The 24,601-nt window shown below is 40.0% G+C and overlaps 1 protein-coding gene across 8 annotated transcripts in view; it reads right to left on the bottom strand.

The window, feature by feature from the left end:
• Positions 1 to 24,601, bottom strand: part of PUM2 (pumilio RNA binding family member 2) — a 76,459-nt gene that overhangs the window by 15,320 nt on the left and 36,538 nt on the right. For 4 of the 8 annotated variants that reach the window (XM_048299890.1, XM_048299892.1, XM_048299895.1 and 1 more), the window contains 6 exons: positions 23,610 to 23,735; positions 22,298 to 22,437; positions 20,461 to 20,599; positions 7,864 to 8,007; positions 6,555 to 6,836; positions 1,562 to 1,798 (listed from right to left, as the gene is read on the bottom strand). In XM_048299890.1, the coding sequence (XP_048155847.1) occupies positions 1,562 to 1,798; positions 6,555 to 6,836; positions 7,864 to 8,007; positions 20,461 to 20,599; positions 22,298 to 22,437; positions 23,610 to 23,735 (1,068 nt within the window). The remainder of the gene's footprint in view (positions 1 to 1,561; positions 1,799 to 6,554; positions 6,837 to 7,863; positions 8,008 to 20,460; positions 20,600 to 22,297; positions 22,438 to 23,609; positions 23,736 to 24,601) is intronic. The other 4 variants (XM_048299891.1, XM_048299893.1, XM_048299897.1 and 1 more) reach the window with 2 other exon arrangements.

Here is a 24,601-nt window from a genome sequence, read left to right as displayed (position 1 = left end):
AACAAGCTATTAGGCTTAGTTCACACTGCCAAACAGTTCAAAATGGGTCAAAGTCAGTATTTAACAATTTCTGCTGATAGAGGCAATCCTCTATACTGATCACAGTCTATTTTCTTGTAACTGAAAAAAAAAAATCTTTTAACATTTATCAAACATGAAACAAACAAAACTTTGAATGTTTTAAATTTTAGATAATGCCTTCCAAAATTTGATTTAAGAATAGTTTTCAGCAATATGAAAACTATGGTGAGAGTACTTTGAAAAGAAAGAAAGAAAAAGATTTCCATGATAACCCCATTGTCAGATGTTCAGAACTTTCTCAAAAGCCTCCATTTGGGCTGAAACTTTCCATGCTTGGTCTCAGCCCAAAGGTGAACTTTGTAGACCTGAAAAAGGAAAAAAGGTAAGTAAAAAAAATAAAACGTGCTGAAACATCCCCTTGCCCAGTTTTACTTCGGGTATTCAGCACTTAACCTTGAAGGGGATACTGTACTGCAAATGTAATATAATTTAATTATTTAACCTTGTTATACAAATCACTCACACATTTCTCACTTAAGGTGTATGCTGGTAGGCATTTTAATTTTTTTTTTTCCTGTTTTATTTGCACTAAGAGAAGTATAGGAGATTAGGCTGCCTATTGCAAGCATGGGACTGTGCACTGAATAGTTACTGGAGCAACAGGCAACTCAATCTTGAATTACATCCAGTTTCACTGCATGACTTTAGCATCCAAATTAAGTGACTGCAAATATTTGCAGCAGGAAAGAAAAATTTTATTAGGTAACCTCAGGTTAGAGGCATTATCCTCTAAATACACTGTATACTGTGGTGGGGGTTCTTTAGATTTTTTATTTTATTTTAATTTTTTATTTAAAGAAAGGTTGAGCTCCCATGTCATCTAACTAGCCAAAAAAATTTAAGAAATTATTTTCAACATTCCTTAAAAAATACATCTGATAACAGAGAGCCACCACTGACAATGCCTTTGCTACTTCTTTGACAAATGCCTTTTTTTTGTTTTTCCCTTCCACCAGCCTGGTGATAAACTACTGCCTTCCTGGCAAAGTATCTGGGCCATGAGGTTGACTGATTCAAAAATCACCTTTCAGTACGTTTTGCATTGTGAGCACTGCTCACTTTTCTACTTTATCATTAATGAAAGTCACTTCACTGTTGAACACATCACCTAAAATGTCCTTAAAGTGGTAACACAGTGGAGGAGAAACAAAAATAATGCACCTTCGCTTGTCATACTGTGGAAATGTAATAGATAAAGGACCAATAATTCTTACTGGGCGCTCTACTGGGCTTCTGCAAGGGAAGAAAAATCAGTTGTTGGCCCGATACTGCCAAAAGCTGAGTGCCCTCCACTGTCAAATCAATGAGCATCTGAACATGCTCTTCACCTTTCAGGAATAGTCCCTCTTCATTACAAAACTGTTTAACAGCAAAGGTAATGTGACATCTCTTATGCAACATATATTTTACACACAGAAATACATACACACATACAAACAAAAAGTGTTTTTTTGGTTTTTTGTTTTTGTTTTTTTTTTACCTAAATGCAAACTGGATGAGGATCCATGTGATGAAAGTGATGGCGGTGGCGTAAGTGAATGTCCTGGCGTTTGGCTTGGCAGAGGCATGCCTATTGGACTTGGAGAGGAGGAAAATCCCAGACTATTGTAAAATGGCTGCCCTATGGGTGCTAGGCTGCTACTAGATCTTTTGTACAAGTCAGAGCTAGTAGATAGAGAATCTCTCCTTGTGGCACTACTACTTGCAGAACTGCCAACTGAAGAAGAAATAAAAAGACCCTAATTACACAGTGTCAACTGAATAAAACCTATCCCCAACTACAGCTGGGCAACAACAGATGTGATCACAATAATTACAGCAATCGTTATGACAAAGACAATTACTGTGATAACCACACATGCTTTCAAGTAAATCTAAGTGGGTATAAACATACCACTGGCAAGTAATTTCACCAATGTCTTTCAACATTTCACACTAGACTTCTCACAGTAATATTGCAGTACTCTTTTAAATGCCTGGCTTCAGGCTTTGGGACAAATATGGAATTTACAAGATTAGATTACACTGTCACTTTAAAGAATATATGATTCTAAAAATATCTCCACTAAATTATTTGATAAATTTTTTTCCACCAAAAATTATTAGTCAGACAGTGACACTCATTTCAGGAAAAGTCTAGAGGCAATTAGTTGTTGTTTAAGGGTTCACAAAATAATTTATATTGCTGTTCAGCTGTTTCTGAACTTCCTCGCTTGTGAATCCCTCACCTGTAGGAAAAAAATGACTACTTAAAATTCCCTATGAGAATTATGGCTCTCAAAGAAGTGAGAAATGTTTTGAAAAGATATTATAAAGAGGAAATAGGCCAAGAAGAAGATGAGAAGCAGAGCAGAGATAGGAAAATTAGACGAGAAATTAAAAACGTCAGTTTACTGCTATCAGTGTTTCTGAAAGTCAAATTAGACTAGAGGCTTTGGATAACAGTGTATTAGTGAAGGACTGGTTATCCTGCACAGCATCGTTCAGCAAGGCGATGAGTGGTCTAGGACAAATTAGGAGAACAATTAAAAGTTTTTAGAAATGTTAAATTCTGGTATCTGCTGCATACTAGTGAAATATTAAACTAGAATGCCTGTTTTAAACACTGGAACATTATTATACTCATGAACCAAACCAAGATTATGGATATTTTAATAACAAGTATCTTTATTAAGCTGAATTTGAAAAATTGATTATTACTATTGACTACTTCAACTTAAAAAGGAAAGGTCAGAATTTGTACTTCCATAACCTTTATCCTTTTCAAGTACCTTCCTATGAAAGCTGGCAGCATGGCCCAATATAAAGATCACCTAGAACTTCCCATTTTAAGACACTAATTTGTTTTCTCGTTAACAACTTGGCTAATATTTTTCATGGCAGGAACTTGCTTGGACAAAATTTTTAATAGAACTTCTGTCTAAACACTGCCATTTCAGAAATACTGGCAAAGAAAGGTGCTTTATCCTTACCAAAACAATCTAGCTACCTCTTTGAGAAGTTAATGCTTTCACGTACTCAGACTAAATATGCCAGCAAAAGGAGACCTTCATTTCACTTTTGGATTGAACTAAAAATCTTTGCAAAATCACAGTTCATCCAAGTTCAGCACAGATCTGCTACAGACTCACAGCTGAAAACTTAAGCTCCTGACCATACACAGCACATCTGAGATGGCTGATTAAGGTTATGCCTGCAACTGAACTTCAGTGTGCTATGTCAAAAAAGACTCTGAAACTGCTGTCCAAGATTCCACCTTGTGTTGGAAAGGCCCGCGAGGCAATGTGGAAAGGAAGTTTTCTATTTCCAGTGCAGGGGAGACAAAAGCCAAACACAAGTAGTAGACTAGGGAAGGGGGAAAGAGAAAGGAAATCAGGAGGTAGAGAGAAAGGTCAGACAAAGGAGCCAAGAAAGACACTGCAAGAGAAACTGGCAAGCACTTTCAGTGGGACTGAGGATGAGAAGAAAGCAGATCTGAAGAAAAGTTAGGCTGTAGAAGGTGTATGTGACTGTGGGGCAAAAAGGCTGGAATAAGTAAGCTGATGATGGGAACATCACACAGTACAAGTAGAAACAGAAACATACTTAGGAGAGGGAGGGAAGCAGGAGATAAATGTTGCCTGGAAACTGGGAAGGAAGACATACAAGAGGAGAAGCCAGAAGGAAAAGACACTGGACTAACTAGGCAAGGAGATTGAGAATAAGAAACCAGAAGAGCAAATTAAGGCAACAGTTGAAAGAAATCTCAAGCTTTGAGACCAGCTCTACAGGCTCTGGCTCAGTGAACTATATAAACGTTAATACAATGCTACACGATGGATTGTTTTTTCCATCTTTCAGGGTTTCTTACTCAGCTAAATTACTGCAGCTTAACAAGTTACCATGAACCAGCTGAACTGCATTTTCACACACAAGCCAAGCTCACAAACCCCAGAAGATAATTTGTGTTAGCTTACTCCTCTTTCCCCCACTTTAAGATAATCCAATTCCCTTACAGTTGTTACAAGCCAGAAAGAAGGCATCTGGAAAGCTGCCATAGTTGATCTAATTCTTGGCTACCTGTTAAGCTGCAGTAACTTATCACCATGTACCTAAACCTTTAAAATGGAGTATGAATAACTTTATTATAAAAGAACAGAGACTGTAAGTACATACAGTCATTTATATGGTATGTTCGCTGCTTTCAGTTGTTACTTTTTTCAGGCATTCAAGCTAGAACATGCTCACCTTTGCATTTTTGCAGCTATTTTTGTTCCCTGCAAAAACTGAAAATATAAGGGCAAAATGTGTCCTGCCATCTATCAGTCTTCATGGCTATATTTTAACTGAAATTCAACCTTTTCAACATACTGACGGGAGTTACAAAGAAGCTGAAGCCTTGGCACATAAAAAATTAAACTTGTTTTCAATTTGCCTCGATATGCATGAATACCATTTGTTTAAGTGCTTATCTGTGTAATTCAATTCATATATACATAGAGGTCAGAACTCTAAAAAAATAAATAAATAACCAGGAGGAATTTTTTAAGTGGCTATTAGGGCAAGTACAATTCATACTTAGCAGAAGGGCACTTTCAATATACTTTTATTCTAATAATACTAAAAATAGTTCAGGTTTAGATAGCACCTTTCACCAGCACTTCTCAAACTGCAAAAGCATAGGGGTTCCTGCTTCCCTGTGCAAACCACCATGCTAATTAAATCACCCTGGATACTGCTGCAAGACTTCAGCATGTGCTCTCTGTGCTGAGGGCTTTGGACAAAGCTCTGGAACTGACCTTTGCTACAAGAAAAAGGCTTAATCTCCTGTGCCAGAAAAAGCTATGCTGATTTTTCTTAAGCAGATATGCAACTAAAATTTGTGTTCTATGGAGGTTCTTCAGATAATGCAGGATAAAAACTTTTATGACTTAAATCTATTCTATCTAGAGACCTTAAATAGTTCCACTGTATTAAATATATGTCTTTATTATCACTATCTACCAGTGTAACGAAATTGTACCTAGAGTGAAACACAGCTGCTAAGGATACACTGACACCCTACAAGTAGCTCAGGACAAGTTATATTACATAAGACACACTTAGCACATTTTGTAAATAATATTTACTTGCTGTGGCATTAAGGAAAATTAAGAAAACCTACACTACTGAGTAGTCTCAATTTTAATTTTTTTTTTTAATTAAACATGGGATGTTTTGAGTCTCCTCTTTAAAATCAAATATTGGACAGGATCTGTGCAAAATCCTGATTTTGGACTTCCTAGCATTAGTTTTGTTAAAGTAAACAATTTTTCCGATTATTTTATGAAAAACAACACTGAGAAAAACTCTGTGTTGGTATGCAGTATATTTGATGTCACTAGTCACACTTAGTTACCAAATAACAACTACCGTGTCTGAACACTGAAGGGTGTGTTTTTCCTTCTGTTTTTTCTCCCAAATATATTAAGCCATCTTGTAATAATTTTTTTAAAAAATTACTTTCCTTAGGGCTAATTTTCCTAAGTTTTGAAAAGAATACTGTTAGAGTACATACAATTCCCCCAATTTCTACCCATCTGCAAGATACACAAGATTAAACATGCTCCACTGATTTCATTAAAATACTATTAGTAATAAGATGCAATTCAGTGCTGTAAACGTAGAGATTAATAGTAAATGGAAATATTCTTCAAAAAGAATATTTCTCTTGCCTTACTAAAACTGAATCTGAAATACAAGAAAACCTATGTTGCATGTTTAAAAACTATGTGAATAGTTTTTATATATGTGAATATATGAATATATATGTGAATATGAAATTTCTGCTTTAGAGCAGAAACATGAAAAAATATTTTAAATATAAACAAGTCAATAATATTTAGGAGCATCTGTTGAAATAATTAAAGGCCCCAAACATGCACAGACCTATTTAGGCTTAACTATATCTAAGAATAAACATGCTAGAGTTAACAAGGACTATTCTTGGGTATTAAGACTTTTTGTTTTGTAAATCCTTTAAAAATGTTACAGAAACAAGCACTTCAATATTAGATCAAATTTAGAAAGTCATATGCTATTTAATTTGTTTGAAAAAAAATTAGGAATTTTTCTGATATGATAATTACAACAAAAGAATGCATATCTTCAATATCATCAACTGTTATTTTAACCACAGAATGAAGACTTCCTTGAAAACAAAAGCAGCTTACTGAAAAACAGTAACAAACTTCTGGGGCAGAGTACAGTGATCAGTATGGAAAATTTGGAGATACCTGTGACTACAGGATATTGTTCAAAAATGCATCTTGTACACAGAACCCAAGTGAATATTAAAAACCTTTTTTATTCCCCTAAAATTTGTTTAAAACTTCAATAACCTATTTTTCCATTCTTTTTAGAAATGTATGTGTATATACGATGCCTGATACAGATACATTTTTTTGCTTAACACAAAAGTCTCACAGAATGTCCTCACTATATTAACAACCTACCTGATGAGCCAAATCCACCAAGTGCAGAGCCGATAGCTGCTCCTAAAGAGCTGCTACTTCCAAAGCCAAGAGATGTGCTTCCTGGTTGGCCAGGACCATGTGAAAAAAGGGAACTGCTCTGGGAGTTATTGGTCAAAGAGTTACTGCCATAAAATGAATTGGATTGTAGGCTACTATTTGTTTGCTGTTGCTGTTGTTGTGGCTGGGCACCAAGTGGCCGAAAAAGACCGTTCGTGGCTCCCGCGAGATTGTTTGCTGTTCCTCCAGCTGAAGCAGCTGCAGCTGTAAAACACATGTTTTCAATCATAATTACTCTCTCAAACATTTCTGACTGAAAATGGATTATTCAGAACTAAATTGTATTTTCTTGAAGCCCTCTTAAAACAAGCAGAAATTCACATATTAAAGAACAAAGAGACTTAATAGTATTACATAATCTTAATTACTCAAGGAAAAAAGGTGAAGACAGCACATGTTTTAGGCTAATCAAAGCTCCAGGACTGTTAATGTAATTGAGGGAGTTTTCAGTGTAAACATATAAGACATTACTGTTTACTGAACTTCTTATATCCAAAGTTGCAGTAGCAGAGTTGCAGCTACGAGTCATTCAAAGACATCTTCAGCTACTGTCAGTAACAAGTTCTGACTAAAGAAAGAAGCTGATAGATTAACTTAAAATCTAATTTTCTGAACAAATTAAGTTAATTAATCCAGGGTTAATATTCTGGATTTTAATTTAACATGCAATAAATGGTTCAGTAATACTAGATCTTACAACTGGTAAAAAAGAAGAAGAAACTAGAGACTTTTGATATAACTAATTCTCCTCTTTTGCTTTCCATTCTATACACAGCTTTTTCCTTGTCACACTCTTCAGGAGAAAATACTTTCATGAGAAAAGCATAGCAAGGCTCTAGAGCAATCCATCTTCTGCCAGGCCGAAGCAATGAAATGATGCTTCCTAGAGGACACCATTTAGGGGACTGATGAGAAATGCATGTTATAATGCATGGGGAGAGGAAGGAGAAAATGTTCCTATCTGACAAGTAACATTTGCAGAAACATGCTTGTGTATGTATGGGAAGAGGACTGTAAATTCCAATTAAATATTGAAAACCCATCTCTGAGAAACAGCATTCTCAGAGAACAGGAGGAGAGTGAATAATAAAGCAAGCATGCACAGTATATCCTTCAAAACTAGAAAACTTCACAGATGCATAGAAAACAGTAATATCAAATACTAATCAACATTACTGTTAAGGCTCAGTAGAGAAGTGAAAGAAACCTCTGTGCAGGGCAAAATATTTACCTGCTTGTGCTGCTGCAGAACTGATTAGAACAGGAGTTGAGGCAACCAATCTGACTGGTGCGCCAAGGCCAGTTCTCGCTCCAGGGCCTACTACTAAGGCACCAGTCTGATCATAATAGGCAGTGGGAGCCAGCACTTGGTAGCCTACACAACACAGGAGACAAGGATTAGTAGTACAGATAGTCTCATACAGTCAGCATTTCCTCTCTCCTTGAAATACTCTTAACCACAAACTACAAACCAGCATTTCTGCCACACTGTCTTTGAACATCAACTGGACGACAAAGAAAAAGCAGTAAACATCATAAAACACTGGAACAAAATCAGATGTAGAAAAGCTTCAAGAGATTTTTTACAACTAAAATAACTACTAAAATTAGTTGTCTTAAGTTGAACTTACGGTCAAGGTTAAAGTTTCTAATACCATAGGAGAAGGTACAGGTACAATCCAACTGACTGTATTAGGATCATTAACAAATCAATTTCTTTCAGCAGTTTAAAATACTTTACATTTCTCTTGTACTCATTTGTACATGGAAAAGCTATTGAAATGTGCACAATTAAAGAGCTGAGCTAAACGCAAGTCTGGCAATTCCATACATTACCTAGCCACACTTAAAAGACCATCTGCAAAAACACATTAGGAAATGAATGCTGTGTGTGCAGAAATACCTTGGAGCAGTCAGTTACACAGGAATAAAAGACTGTAATCCAAGCATAACATTTCATTCCGTTGACATTGAAGAATCGGAATTGATGAAGAAAAGGAGGAGGAGTTGAAAAAGGAGAAAAGCAAGCAGTAGGAAGGAGTACAGGATACAATATATGAATGAAGAAAAGCAAGAGAGACAAAAGAAAGCCAAGCAAAAAACCTTTATTTAGGACAAGAGCAAGAGAGTTAATTTTAAAGCTCTTGACATTTAATAGTGAAGTAGATGAATTGGAGTAAGAATCCCTAAAATCTGGAAGACAAGCTACAATAATCTAAGAAAGGGTGCTGACATTTAAAATGCAACAGTTTCTAATTGTTAGGTCGACATTCTTATAAAGCAATAAACCAAAACTCAACGGAATTTCAATATTCCTCCCATGTTCAAATATATACTAGCACTATCAAGAAAAAAGTCAAGATTGCAAAAGTCGTGCGTCTGGTTTTGTACATGCAAGAACAAAGATTCTGCATTCCATTTTAAGTAAGCTGTTCACATCAGTTGCCTTGTACACTCAGAACTAGGTCTAGCAGAGCTCTTTCTGAAATACATAATGACCTAAACATACCTCATTTCAGGTAAGTACCACAATCACCAGCCTTCTAAGTCATATTTTCTCCTCCTCAATTTCTAAAACATCTCTGTAATCTCTTCTGCCTAGACATGCTCCAAAAAAAGGAGCTGGAAACATCTGCCTTCTGGCCTGGTGCTTACAGTGCTCTGCAGGAAAGCTGGATACACAGGTCCAAATTCTCACACATTAAGAAAATCTGAAGATATGAAGAAGACTCAGGTAGTACTGAACAGGAGAGGAGCAATGAAAATCCTGATCTTTAGGTTCAATTCACAGTTCTGGAGGTGAATGCATTATACTGGCTACGAAAAATTGTCATTGCTATCATTCTATACCTGTTTGTTCTCACTGCTCACTAGTTGCTTTGCATTTCAGGCACATCTACCTCCTCTTTCCCACCAACAGTGCAAGAAGACAGTTGTCCTCCACATTGTTTGTTTGAAAATTTGGCTAGTTAAAGCCAACCAAAACAGGTTCTTACATCTGAACTGGTTAAAAAACCTTTGCTAGAGGTGCCGTTGCCTCTTCCACCTACAAAAATCTGCCCTGCTGCTCTACCGCTTCACCACCAAGAAAGGTTTCCCAAGGTAGGGGAAGGTGAGAAACTGTTGTCTGTTTTACCGTAGTTCTGTAGAGAACACAAAATATTAGTGACAGAATAGGAAAACTCTTTATAAAGACGTGTTCCTGCACACATCAGCAATGTTTAATTACTAGTACCTATATAATCTCTGCCTTTACTCACAGCAGGTTCAACTGATAATACCATGTTGGTTCTGCTCTTTCTGCTGTATCATAAAACCACTTTTTCAGAACTCAGAATTGGCTAATACTTATCAGTATTTACTCTGTCCACCTACCCTCTTCAAATGCACAAACCCATGGATAATGCTGTAACTGTGTAAGTATAACTGTATAAAAAACCCACTGCTTTTATGTTTACACCCTTCCGCTCATCTGAAACTAATATACAGCTTTTTATATGACTTCAGACCCACGACATAAAGAAGCTTATTTTCCAATACAAAATACTTGGAAGGGGGGCAGGGGAGATAACTTACACTTTGCATAAATTAAAGTTCCTGAAATTAATACTAATGCAGTTTAATACATTAATACTAGATTTTCTAAAATAATTTACTTGTATGACTGGTAAATGAAAAAATGGAAGCAACCTGCCCATGCTCTTTACACTACAAGATGCCCAAGCCCTCCTGATACTTCCCTGATATTATCTGAACCTGTAATCCACCCACAGACAGTACATTTAAAATACGTAATGACAAGCTAGGTCAATAGCATCCAGATATTGTCTGTCACAGAAGGTTAAAGTATGAGAACTGATGGGTTCATCTCTGTTTCCAGTCTCTGAAACACATTCGGAACCAAAATAGGCCTCAGCTTTCTACTTAATTCTACTACAACAAAGCAACATAGGACTATTTGTGAAACTGCTAAAACCTTGCTAAGCGCATCTGCAGCCTCAAAGGTATAACATTTTTTGCTTTGATGTCAAAAATAAAATTTCAGGGAGACCATCTCAGATCAGATTAAATAACTGAAAAACAGCTCTCACAGCAAAACTTAGATCTTCTCCTTTCCCTTCCTTTGCACTATTCCAAAAACTGTGCCTCATCCCAGAAAAGTGAACACAAAGCTGGAAGCTTCCCCCGCCTTCTCTCTTATCAAAGATAAGGTGGTGACTTGGCAGATCTCTCTAATTCCCTCTCCTCCAGTTTCAGTTTTTATTACCTTTTTCACATCATCTTCTCTCCCTGTAGCTGTGCAATTTCCCCTCCAAATTAACAATTATCAAAGCTCACTTCAGTGCCTTCACATTCAAGTTCACTGTGGTGTTCCCATGCAGTCAGAAAACTAAAACATACTGTTTCCTAATCAGTTCCTAATCACACCTTTTATTTTAGAGTTCAATTGCTCTATCTACATTTACTGTCTCTGTATCAGCAGGGAATGTGAAAGCAAACAATCTAGTTTATCAATGTGGTGTTTTGCTGAAATGATTTCTAAATAGCTCCAGAAACTGGACTCTGAAAAGCTTTCTGATTCTTATCACACAAACCTTGAATATACGTAAATAACAAGAGGAAATCTGTTCTCTTGGCTTATGCAGCTCATCCTTAGTGTTGCCCTTATCCACCCAGTAATGCAACTTCCCTCAGTGATGACATCTAAATGTATGTCAGTTTGTCACTTCTCTCTACACAATGTAAGTTAGCAGATGTTACACTTCTTACTGCCAACACTATTATCTGCCCTTTTAAAAATGCCATCCTCTCCCCTCCCCAGCTCTCCTTCTCTAAAACCTGAACCCCTATAAGCTTTTGCTTGTTCTGATGAAGACATGCACAGCCTTATCTCTGCACATACTCTCACAAATCAAATACAGAACTTACTATCCAGCCAGTAAAATATTTATACTTTCTATAACCACTGTAACTTTGCCTATACTGTAACTCCCTGTATACCTGCCATAATGAAATTTTGACTTCTGTTTCATACTACCCACTGCAATGTCACACTTCAAATTCCTGTCGGTAATAAAACCAAAAAAAGCTATGCCAGTGGATAGAAATTGATGATTTTAATGCTTTATACATGGGGATTTTTTTCCAGACTACTCATTTTACATGCTCACCTTCAAGCCAGATGAACCATGACAGCTTTACTGTGTCAGCTCCATAAAACTAAATTGTATCTGACCTAGTCAGTGCAGTCAATGGCATCTCTGGAGGGATTTGGCTGACCAGCTGTTACAGACATCTCTTTCAGGGTAAGCTGAGCAGCTCTGCAGCCTCTGTACAGCAACTGCACAAGGGAGATCTCCACTGAGCACAGTGACTCCTTAGACAGCTGAGGTCACAAGTACATTCCTGACTTTGGATGATTCAGCCAAGTCCACATGTTGCCTGTGATGAGGACTGGTTTTACTCTTAAGCAGTTTATTAATACTCAATGTATACTGATTGTACTATGAAATTGGGAATACCCTCTGACTCTCTCTTACACATATATTCAAGCAGAAACACTCTGTTTTTAAAGAATCTTTATTACTGAATGACTTGCTCAATTAGGACAGGAACAATTTTAAATGGAATTGCATAACTCCAATACAAAACGGATTTCACATTTAATGCTTTTAAAAAAGATCCTGAAGTTTTACCTTTTATCAGCCTTCCAGTACCCAGAGGGGCCTACAGGAAGGCTGGAGACTTTTTACAACAGCATGAAGTGATAGAACAAGGGGGAATGGCTTTCAACTGAAAGAGTGTACCTTTGCATTGGATATGAGGAACAAATTCTTTACTATGAGGGCGGTGGGGAACAGGTTGCCCAGAGAGGTTGTTGACACCTCACCCCTGGAGGTGTTCAAGACCAGGGTGGATGAGGCTCTGAGAAACCTGGTCTAGTGGAAGGCTCCCCATCCATGGCAAGGGGTTGGAATGAGATGATCTTTACGGCCCCTTCCAACCCAAACCATTCTATCACTCTATGATTTTCTGAAAGGAGACTTAACAGCAACATTATGTGAAAAGTAACCTAGATTTCAGACACTTTCTGCACGTAGAATGAGAAAAGTATCTTAAGTGATACAGGAACACACCTTCCTAAATAATTACTAAAAAGCACTTGAAATATCAAATTTGAAAAAAAAAATCAGATAATTTGGATAACATGAATTTCATCCAACACGAAGGCTGTGACAAGGAGAAAGCAGCTCAAATAATTTAAGGACAGCAGCATGGACAAGCTTAACAATATACTCTCACTTACTAGCTCACAGTGAAGCCAAAGTACAACTGTTCTCTCTGTAAAGAATATTCAAAAGCTTGAAACTCAATTTGGACCTTCACTTTCTTGTAAAACATCTCAGTGCACTGAAACACTTCTTAATCTTGCTTATGACATTGCATGTGTTGCTCAGGGGTTACTATCTGGGATTCACTGAATCACATTTTGGTATCTAGATATTATTCACTCATCTTGACTCAATTTTAGAGTAAGGTAATAGAAAAAGGTATCTCTGGAGCAAAACTCACTTTATCCTAAATCACGAAACTAAAACAGAGGCAGACAAATCAAGAGTAAAAGTTCCTATTTCTCTTTGCTTGCTATAAATGCAAGCACCTCTCTCAAATACAGACACCAAACCCAGTAACAAGATTCTCACATAAAAAGGCTTGTATCTGTATTCATTTCCTCATCCTATATCCTTCTTACCCTAAAAAGAGGAATCACCAGCACTGCCTATGACTCACTACGAACCCATCTGATGATGACTGAAAAAATAAATGTCTTTGTTTATATTTTGAGCTCTATTCCCTGTAACAGTGTGGTTGGTAAGGCTGAAATCAGTTGCACACAATTCCTATTATAGAACAGTCCGAAATATATTCACAAGAATAAAGTTCTAATCTGGCCATCCAGGCTTGCAGCATCAGATGGGATAAGGCAGCAACCTACAATGGAAACTGAATAAAAAGGCTCCTACCCTCACAGAAGACCTTTTGGAGCTTGTGGAAGAGGAAAAAAGGTCTTCAAGTACCTTCTTCAAAGGACAGGCTCTTGCACTACTGCGATTAACTATTTGACCACTCAGTATTACTTTCAATCATCCACCTGGAGTGGGGGCCTTTTTATGGGTTCTAAGAGCTACTCCTGAGTTAAGATACCACTCCAGATCCAAAGTAAAAACTAAAAAGTAATTATAAACAAACATACACCCTACCCCCTCTCAAAAAAAAAAAAAGTTACAGCTAAGCCTTTGAGGCTTGTGCAAAGATGCTTCTAATATCTCTCACATGCCTCATTGTTTGCAGGCCTTATCCACTGCTTTGGTGAAGTGCAGAGGTACCACTTGGCAGGTGCTAGGACAGCACTTTGCTGATTCCTCATTTTAGGGGAAAGATGCTAAAAGCTGAAGATAACTACTACATGAGAAGAAATAGAAATTGCACTTCTAGAAGAAAATAGATGAGAAAAACACAACAGCCACTCAGTTCTGCAGCTGGAATATAAAATGTGCTCATGGGAGGCCAAGTGCACAGTGCAGCCCCAGAGCAGGCAGCAAACCACTCTTGACTTCTCCAGGCTACAGGACATCTCAGAGTGGTGCCATCCAAGTAGAGAACCTTGGTTCTTGGTACACGTCAAAGGAATGCATCAACATTATCTAACTTAACTATGTAAAAACCTTAGCTTTCATACTGAAGAATAGCCAAGTACACTGAAATTGCTCTTGCTCAGGTAACTGTACCAAACACTTAGAATTGATGCTGAACTTCAAGCTAACCACTCCCCAACACATGAACCATTCCTTAGGAAGTCAGAAGCCAAGAACACTAAAAGGATCTGAGGCTACACCCTTTGGAGTGTTCCCAAGTGTTTTGTGATCTTTAGATAAGATCAAGCAATAACTTTCTTTTAAATTTCTTAATTTTGAATTTTGAATTTTAGATATTATTATTATGTCCCAAATAAAAGTTCTAGCAAAACTTAATACCTCCTGTTGCAGAGGAACCAGAGAACACATGACTTTTTAAGACAGCATATAGTTGCTTCATTATATATGAAATTATCTTGCAAAAATCTAAGATATTCCTTGTGCACACATTTGTAACAGCAAACACAAAGAAAATGCTTCAAATAACAAATGCTAGAGGAGTTTCTTGTCCTCTAAAAATACTGTGCCAGTATTTTAAACCAACTGAAAACCATAAAACTGTAAAATTCAATTCATAAGTATAACAGGACTTTGTTAATATGTTACCTAGTAACACCAGTATCACAGAATCACAGAGTGAACTAGGTTGGAAAAGACCTTTAAGATCATCTAGTCCAACCTATGACCTAACACCTCCTCATCAACTAAACCATGGCACTGACTGCTATGTCCAGTCTTTTTTTAAAGACATCCAGGGACGGTGACTCCACCACCTCCCTGGGCAGACGATTCCAGCGCACAATCACTCTTTCAATGAAGAATTTTTTTCTAACGTCTAACCTTGGTACAGCTTATGACTGTGTCCTCTTGTTCTGTCAGTTGTTGCCTGGGAAAAGAGACCAACCCCCACCTGACTACAATCACCTTTCAGGAAGTTGTAGAGAGTGATAAGGTCACCCCTGAGTCTCCTTTTTTCCAGGCTAAACACCCCCAGCTCCCTCAGCTGTTCCTCATAAGGCTTGTGTTCCAAGCCCTTCACCAGCCTTGTTGCCCTTCTCTGGACATGTTCAAGCATCTCAATCTCCTTCCTGAACTGAGGGGCCCAGACCTGGACACAGTACTCACACTGGTGGGTACAGCCTCACCAGTGCCGAGTACAGGGGAAGAATGACTTCCCTGGTCCTGCTGGCCACACTATTCCTGATACAGGCCAGGATGCCATTGGCCTTTTTGGCCACCTGGGCACACTGCTGGCTCATTTTCAGTCAGCTGTCAACCAGTACCCCCAGGTCCCTTTCCACCTGGGCACTGTCCAGCCACTCTGTCTCCAGCCTGTAGCACTGTGGGGGGTTATTGTGGCCAAAATGCAGGACTTGGCACTTGGAACTCGTTAAACTTCATCTTATTGGACTCTGCCCATCTATCCAACCATTCCAGGTCTCTCTGAAGAGCCCTCCTACCTTCCAACAGAGCGACACACGCTTCCAGCTTAGTGCCATCTGCAAATTTACTGATGGTGGACTCAATCCCCTCATCCAGGTCATCAATGAAGGTATTAAACAGGACTGGCCCCAGCACAGATTCCTGAGGGACACCACTACTGACTGGCCGCCAACTGGATGCAGCACCGTTCACCAGCACTGTCTGGGCCTGGCCATCCAGCCAGTTCTTAACCCAGCAAAGAGTGCACCTGTCCAAGCTGTGGGCTGACAGCCTTTCCAGGAGTTTACTGTGGACAGTATTAAAGGCCTTGCTGAAGTCCAAATAGCCAACACCCACAGCCTTTCCCGCATTCGCCAGGTGGGTCACCTGGTTATAAAAGGAGATGAGGTTGGTCAAGCAAGGACCTACCCCTCCTAAACTCGTGCTGGCTGGGTCTGATACCCTGGCGATCCTGTAGGTGCCATGTGACGGCACTCAAGATGATCTGTTCCATAACGTTGCCAGGTACCGCAGTCAGGCTGACTGGCCTGGAGTTTCCTGGATCCTACTTCTGGCCCTTCTTGTGGATGGGCATCACATTGGCCAGCTTCCAGTCATCTGGGACCTCCCCAGTGAGCCAGGACTGATGATAATGACGGAGAGCAGCTTCACACGCTCATCTGCCAGCTCCCTCATCACCCTGGGATGGATCCCTTCTGATACCATAAATTTAGGAGCATCTAAGTGGCTCAGCAGGTCTTTGACTGCTTATCTGAGGCAGAATGACTGGAGAAGAGCGGTGTGTTGGTTTAACACAGCCTGGTTTTTGGTGGGGGTGGGAGAAAAGCTGCTCGAAACTTCTACGTCTGGCACAGAGCCAATCACTGTAGGCTCTGACAATGGGCAGGTTACTAGCCCAATTAGACAAGTATGTAACACCTCTGTGATGACATATTTAAGAAAGGAAAAACTGCGGGAAGCTCTCTCTTCTCTTCTCCCGAGGGATGGTGAGGCAGCTGCCATGACCTATCCCCGTGGGGGCCGCCGGGGCCCATCCCAGCGGGGGCTGCCAGGGGCCATACAGCCGGGGCCGTCCTGAGGCTGGGACTGCCCACGTGGTGCTGGTGAAGACCATGCAGTCGGGGCCAGCTGTGCAGTGCCAGCAGGGACCACGTGGCCAGCAGCGAGAGACATGGTGAGCAATTCCCCGATGTGGGGCCCAGAGGAGATCAAGCTCTCAACTGCAACTTACAGACACCAACTTTCTTCCAAGTCAGAGGAAAAGGAAAAGTGAGGATACGTGAGAAAAACCAACATGGCGGCACCAAGGTCAGTGAAAAAAAGAAGGAGGAAGTGCTCCAAACACCGGAGCTGAGATTCTCCTGCAAGCTGTGGTGAGGACTCTAATACAACAAACTGTTTCCCTATAATTCATGAGGTGCGTGGGGGGGTGCAGAGACCCACACGCAGCCCGTGAAGAAGAGTACTCATGCTGGAGCATGTGGATGCTGAAAAGCTGTAATCTAGTGAGGAACTCAAACACACAGATGACCCTTGCTTTTAAGAGATAGAAGAAGAAAGCCTTCACTTCCAAACTAGAACAGCTCATCCTTAAAAGACTAAACACCATGAACTAAAATGACCCACACTAGGCAGTTGTGGGAAGACTGCTTGGCCCATGGGAGGGACTCACATTGCAGCAGGTTCAGGCAGGACTGCTGCTTGTGGAAGTTAAAACCATGCTAGAAAAGTTTGCAGAGAACTATCTCCCGTGGGAAGGATCCCATGGTACAGCAGAAGAAACTCTTTTCCTTAAGCATACTGAAGAAAGATTTTTAAGAAGCGAAATACTGACCAAAACCTCATGTTTTGTTTCCTTGCGCAGTCGGTGGAAAGAGGGAGGGACTGGGAAAGAAAGGTGTTCTGAAGGTTTGCTTTGGTTGTCATTACCCTTTTTACTTTTAATTCTGTTAATAATAAATGCTCTTCATACTGCTTAAGTTTTGAACCTGTTTTGCCTTGAAGTTTTCAATTCCCCCTCCTCTGTTCAGCTATAGCAGAGGAAAATAAGTAGATGGTGTTTTTTTGTGAGTGCCTGGCATTAAGACAGCGTCAAACCACAACAGCAGGTGACTGGCCTGTTGGAATGAAAAATATCGGAAATACGTATTGGTTTAGTGCTGTTATACTGTCTCTCTTTCAGTTGTCAGAACTCTGAAGGCTGGTCCTTGGGTACTCCCTCCCACAGAATGTGCTTGAAAGTTGGCGTCGTCACATTGGAAAAAGAAATACTGTGTTCATGCAAGAATTTCAGTGTCTGTTTGCATTAATGCTGGGGAGGGGGTGTAAGTTCGTAGACCCTTCTGCAGCACTGAAACTCTTGAGGGACATGTTTAGAACTGCTAAACAACCACAGCAAGACGTGAGTGAATTTACACACAAACTACTGGACTGGCTGGAGGATGCATTCCAGTTCACCGTGAATGCCATGAACCTTGGGGACTAATTCGAAAACCCAATGGTGCAGTTCTTCTACAGGACTTTCCTGACTGAGAGTGTCCATGAGGGCAACATTTTTTCCAAGATTGAGACCTGTTGGGGTTTTAGGAGTTCTCCTTTTGTTTTTTGGGTTTTTTTCTTCTTTTTCCTCTTCAGGAATTTTCCCCTATATGTGTAGCTATGAGACAGTAACGACTGGATACTTAAGGGAGACAGAAGATACAGCCACAGCTCAGGGGAGGGGTCCAGCTGGCCACTCTCTTTTACCTGGGGTTTTCTCATGTAGGGCAGAGATGCCTCGAAATTTGGACTGGGAAAAGGGGGTTGGGTGAAGTCCCTAGCCCTCTTGTTCTCTTGGCATTCAAAGGGGAGAGAGGCTGCGGTCTCTGTGCGGAAAATTCATCACCACTGCAGGGTTCTGCCTCCTGCTGCCTTTCTGCCACCATGAGTGGAGCTCTGCTCGGGGGAGCGGTCGTTGCACTGGGACCTTATTAACACCCTACCTCACTAAAAGAGGGACTTTTCACCATCTGCTGGGGTGCCTCAAGGGAAAAATCCCGGGACCCTGAGCCCACTTTGCCCTGCTGGGAGCCAGGGCGTGGCTGCCCTGCTCCTGCTGTTCCTTTGCCACTGCTCTGAGCCTTTGCTACACTGTAGCTCCACACCCCCTGCCTACCAAGACCTCCCGAGGTTCCCGCTGCAGCTGTGGAGTTTGCTGTATCTCCTACACTTTCCTGCTGTTCCAGCTTGCTGCTTCCAAGATTGGCTGAGATACCCGGACTGGCTCCCCAGGGGGTTTGCGAAGCTTTTCTTCCATCCCTTCCCGGGATCCCAGGCCACCAGTGCCGCGTGCTCCCCGAGCTCGCTCCGGAGCGCCCCCTGCAGCCGCGGGGGAACCATCGCACCTGCCCTGCTCACCGGGAGCCGCCAGCGCCCCTGCCGGCTGCGAGCGGAACTGCACCCGAGGGGAAAGGGCCTGACAGCCGAGAAGGCTGGGACTGGGTTTGTGGTTCTGTTTGCTGTTACTGCCATAGTTATTGTTGTTTGTTTGACTTGTTTTATATATATACACACATATATATATGTAAAAAACTGTTATTCCTATTTCTCATATCTTTGCCTAAAAGTCTCCTTAATTCCAAAATTATAATTTGGAGGAAAGGGGGTTACATTTTCCATTCCAAAGGAGGCTTCTGACTTCCTTAGCAGACACCTGTCTTTCAAACGAAGACAGACCTTTGCTCAGTATCCCCTTCAGGTAAATGGTTACCAGAACTTGAATGAGTGCTTAGAAGGAGCCATGGTGGAGGGAGAGATGGATGAAGCAACAGAATCTCTCAGTCAGTGAAATACGGACACAAGCACTGGTTTACAAAACTCCCACCAGTTTTGATCTTTGAACTCTCCCGATTTAAGTTCAGTCAGTCACTAGGACAGCCAGAGAAAATTCACACCAAGCTAGAGTTTCCCCAGACTATATATATGGACAGGTACCGCTACTGCAATAAAGATCTTATTCAGACGAAAAGAGAGGAAATTAAGAGATTGAAGGAGAAAATGGTGACTCTGCAACAGGAACTGGAAAGGTACATGGAATATGGCTCTGGCCCAGCCTGCTTTCCAGTGCCTGACATGCTGCAGTACATGCTCGAGTTCATTGCTACAAAACCAGCTGTGGCTGTTTCCTCTGCTCAGAGCTCTCAACACTCCTGCACTCCCAAGCCAAGCCTCATGTTTTGGACGTGCTTTCACAGCCAAACGGCATACAAGAAAGGACCGATACTAGGATTGAAGATGAAGCATTCTTTGTGGCAAATTCTTCGCAGCAGCAAAACTCCAGTATGGAGGTCCAGCCTCCTGTTTCACCAGCAGAACTGTCTGAACGTCCAGCTCCTCACGTGGTCTCCGACGAAGAGCTGAACCTGGTTCAGATGTGTCTGCAGTGATGGAGAAATGAGATTGAACAAGACATGCAAGATCTGAAGGGAGTCTATTGCCAGAATCAACCTGTCCATCGAACAAATGTACTGTGACCCTCTCCTCCAACAGGTTCCCTATCGCTTGCACGCAGTCCCGGTCCATGAAGGGCAAGCAAATGCCAGGCACTACTGGGCCTTCATATATGACCAGCCTCGGAAAAAGATGGCTCAAGTACAAATACAATATTGTTACCTTCAGTGAGTCTTGTAATCCACTCATAACATACATACCTGGCATGCCTGTAGCAAGACCCTGACCAAAAGCCAAAGCTGGATTTGCTGCTGCAGCTGCTGCAAGTGACTCTGCCTGCTGCCCTTGCTGCCCCTGGTTGGGAGTGAGCGGGCGCTGAGTTGCTCCAGCTCGCAGGACCTGCAAAAGGCCGACACAACACCCCTTCCTTAAAAGGTAAGGAAGCCAATCTATTATGTGCTAACAAAGGTCTAGAACAGTTGCTTTGAGTATTTGATGCCTCATAGCCCCGATTTTCATTTCGGGAATACTACACCTTGCTGGTTTCAAGGATATACACATACAAAGAATAAAAGGTATATACTATTTTGCTGACAAATGTGACCATAAAGTACCTGCCCTGCTCTGGACAGCAGGACTCCTTTGTTCCATCAATGGTAATGAGTATAAAGAAAGGAAGAAAATCTGTAAGAGTGATACATTTTACAACCTACATTATTTATTAACTGAACACCTGACCTTCCTTGATAAACACATTTGCTTACATTACTTCCAGGCAGTTGAATTATGTAAATCTGAGTGTTTCAGCACTTGTAGTAACTTGCCTAAATAACTAACACTCCACTGCCAACAGTGCTGTAAATAATGCACCCACTAAGTTTTAAACATTCACATAACACTCCATCACCATGCAACAGAGGCATATTTTACTATGTTCTGAGAACGAATCTCCGGGAATCTGATTGAAAAGCAATCTAAATTCTTGCAACTACTCTATTTCTCTTGGTTAAAATCAACTTTATCAGGTCCAAAATAAGGAAGAAATACAATTCACAATATACTCCCACACAGAATTGCGTATGTAATCTGCATAAATCGGATATTAATTTTATAGAGAAAACAAAAAGACACTGCAGAGACGATATACATTCAGTTACCAATGCAGGTCACTGATAAAAACAATCAGTAGGAAGAAATATCCACCTGAATATAAAAACAGTGATGAAACCTCTGGACTTACATGGTAACTCAGACCTTTTGTATTACATTTCTAAGAATGGCATTGAAACTAACCATATTGCTGGTAAAAGATTTGAAATATTTACATTAATTCAAGTGTAAAGTTATTGTAAAATTTGGTGTTTTCCTTTGTCAAAATTGCCATTTACTTATACTGAAAGATCATAAAATAGTTTAAAAATGCATCCAGAGTAACAATAGAAAATTATCATTTTTTTAAAATTACTTAAAGAAATGGAAATTTCAACAAGTTCTTGTAACAATTGCTCACTCTTGCTTTACCAAAGCAAAAATACCATATGGCACATGGTGATGCGGCAATACAATTAATGTCACAGAAAAATAAACTGGGCAATCCTTCCTCCCTATGAAGCAACAAAACTACTGATAATAGCTTTATTTCCTTACTTTTTTCCCTAATTTTTGAAGAGATAAAAATGTGTAACATTCAATTTTCCAGCTAATTTATAAAAACACAATCAATTTCTTCCCAAGCTTAAAAGAAACAGTATCCTCCTAAAATTACCAATTATCTTTCCATTCCCATATGTCAGTTTTCTAGATTAAACTTTACAATAATTTAGTACACAGGAAGCATTACCTACACACACACACAACAGCAGAGCAACCTGAATGAAAGGAACCATTTTTAATGCTTATTGCTTTAAGAAACGAGACTGTAAAATAACTTTAACATGGTGTAAGACAGTGTCAATCACTAAGAAAATTGAGAGTTTTTAATATTCATTTATTATATGATAAAATGCAACATCTGAATGACGTAAAATTTTCTAGCAGCTGACCCTTACACACTGAAATGTTAAGGTAAGGCACCTCTGCTTTTCATGCTGTACGTACCGGCTGCTGTCCCTGCTGTGCCTGGGAAGCTGCTTGCTGATTTGCTGTGGTATTTGCTGCTGCAGCTTGCTGCTGGAATAAATTGGCTGGATACACTCCCCACGGAACACCATAATACTGAGGAGGAACCACAGCAGGACCTAAAACCAGAAAGCATGATTATTCCATCTAGTGCAGCTGCTTAAAATACTGTTTGCAGCATCCCTCATTGATCCATCTTCTCAGTGTCAGAAGAGAAATCAGTTAAAAAGAAAGAATTCCCATACTAGCTAAAATGAAACATGAATACATACGGGTTAATTTTAAAAATTCACACCAAGTCATATCTCCTCTATGAAAAAATGAGTACCCTTGTGAGACTCGGATGACAAAGAAAAACCATAAAGCATTCAGAGTCTGTGTACCAAAGAACACTCAAAATCAGTTTTCATGGCTGGAAGAAAAGATAATTTCAGAACATCACAGAATGAACAAAATTTATCCTCCTGATAGTGATGTACTGAGACTTCGATCATCTGTGATTCCTCCTTTCTGTATGATGCCCTTGCTTAATAAACACAACTATTGCCTTTGCCTCCCTGCACATACATGACGCCCTTCAAAGTGGGTGCACTTAGCTCTTCCAGTCTATTGATGAAGAACCTGTAGAAGAATAATCTCTCTGTATCATGGCATTGCACCTCTAACACATTAGGTGCATGTCTTTTAGTTTTTTCTACTGCCTTCCCTGTGAAACCAAGAGGTGGAAACAAAAGGGGTTTTTTTAAATGTTATGCTCAAGTCTGAGCACTAGCTGGGACTTGAATACTCAGTCATGTTTTTTCACAGTGATATCTAAGAGCTTTTTAAAGAGTTTTTACTGGGCTTGGAGTTTCTCTGTTGGCTGGGCCTTTTAGCATGCTGGAGACCATCTTTATTCTCATGCCCACTGGGAATGAGAAAACCTGGAATTAGAAAATTAATGCACTGAATAAAAAACATACAAGGAAAGGTTAGCTGTCTCATCTTTCGAAAATAATACATACTATCAATGTCAGGTGCACCTTTTCAAGGATAAACACTTTTAGAACAGAAAAAAAGCTCTAATTTTTGTATATGAAAGTCCAGTAGCAACAGAAACTCAGAATCCATATATAACAAACTGAAATTCTTTCTATTTTAGTAAAAACTTTCAAAATGGCAATATTCATTTTCCCGCAAGTCTCTCCTTACTAGAACTACATTTGCAGAGAATAAACAGGACAGATTTAACTTTTTTTCTCTTTTCATTCAGTTGAATTATCAAGACAGACACTTTCTAGTGTCCAGTTACCTGCTAGGGTAGCTGCTGCAGCTAATCCAGCTGCGGTGTACGGGTCAGTCCCTGGAGGAGCAGCGCTGATAATATATGGGTTTGGCACAAAAGCAGCTGGGGCCAAGCCTGCGGAGAATACGCCTGCTGCAGTAACAAACAGAGTTTCATTACAGCCAACATTCTTAGCAAGCACCATCATATTCACACCACCCAAATCACATAGCCTATCTGTTAAAATCAGAACTGCTTGTACTTTGGAAGCTTTTAACAGTAGGTGCATAATTACAGAAACAAACACTTCTATGTCTTCTCACCAGTTCTTTCTTAGTAATCCCAAGGCCTAACAGCTTTGTTTTGTTGGATCTACAGACTCCAAGGAGATTTATCTCATATGTGTCTATCCACCCTTATACAGAAGGGATTATTCAAAGTGGAATTTAACTTGCCCAACTCCTAACTATCTGAAAGTTACACTAATCTTGCAACAACATCTGCAGCAGACAAGTCATCCAGTGTCTGAAGTGAATCAGCCAGATGAAATGAACCACCTGCTAGAGACAAAAGCCTCTCTTCACTGACAATTAAGAAAAAATTCAACCAGCTAGTTTAAGTCTGATACCTAGCTTTTAAAAAGCCACTTATGAGATACTAATTTTACTTCCAAGAATCCTAATTTGATAGAGGAATTGTAATGGAAAGAGCCAACTGCAGAAACTCAGGCAAACAAAGCATCGCTATCCAGAGTTTCCCCCATCAGTCGGGTTCACTTACTTTATCCAACACTGAGTCAGCAACTGCTGCAGCAAGCAATGCACATCAAACTATATCCCTCCTTCCAAATATTTCTTGATAAATTTCTATTAATATGCACATCAGAAGAGTCTGCATTTTAAAGAGGAAAAATTCAGCTGACTACTCAGTCAGCACTTCACACGAAGTAGAGGCTTCTCTGCAGTTTAGAAGTCAAAGACAGGACCTGTGGACTCACACAAACAGCTCTCAGCCTGTAC

This window comes from Corvus hawaiiensis, chromosome 3 (genome assembly GCF_020740725.1).
Source record: "Corvus hawaiiensis isolate bCorHaw1 chromosome 3, bCorHaw1.pri.cur, whole genome shotgun sequence".
In the NCBI taxonomy this organism is placed as follows: Eukaryota; Metazoa; Chordata; class Aves; order Passeriformes; family Corvidae; genus Corvus; species Corvus hawaiiensis.
Note: the sequence above shows the minus strand (reverse complement) of the source record. Positions and strands in the feature narration are given on the sequence as shown.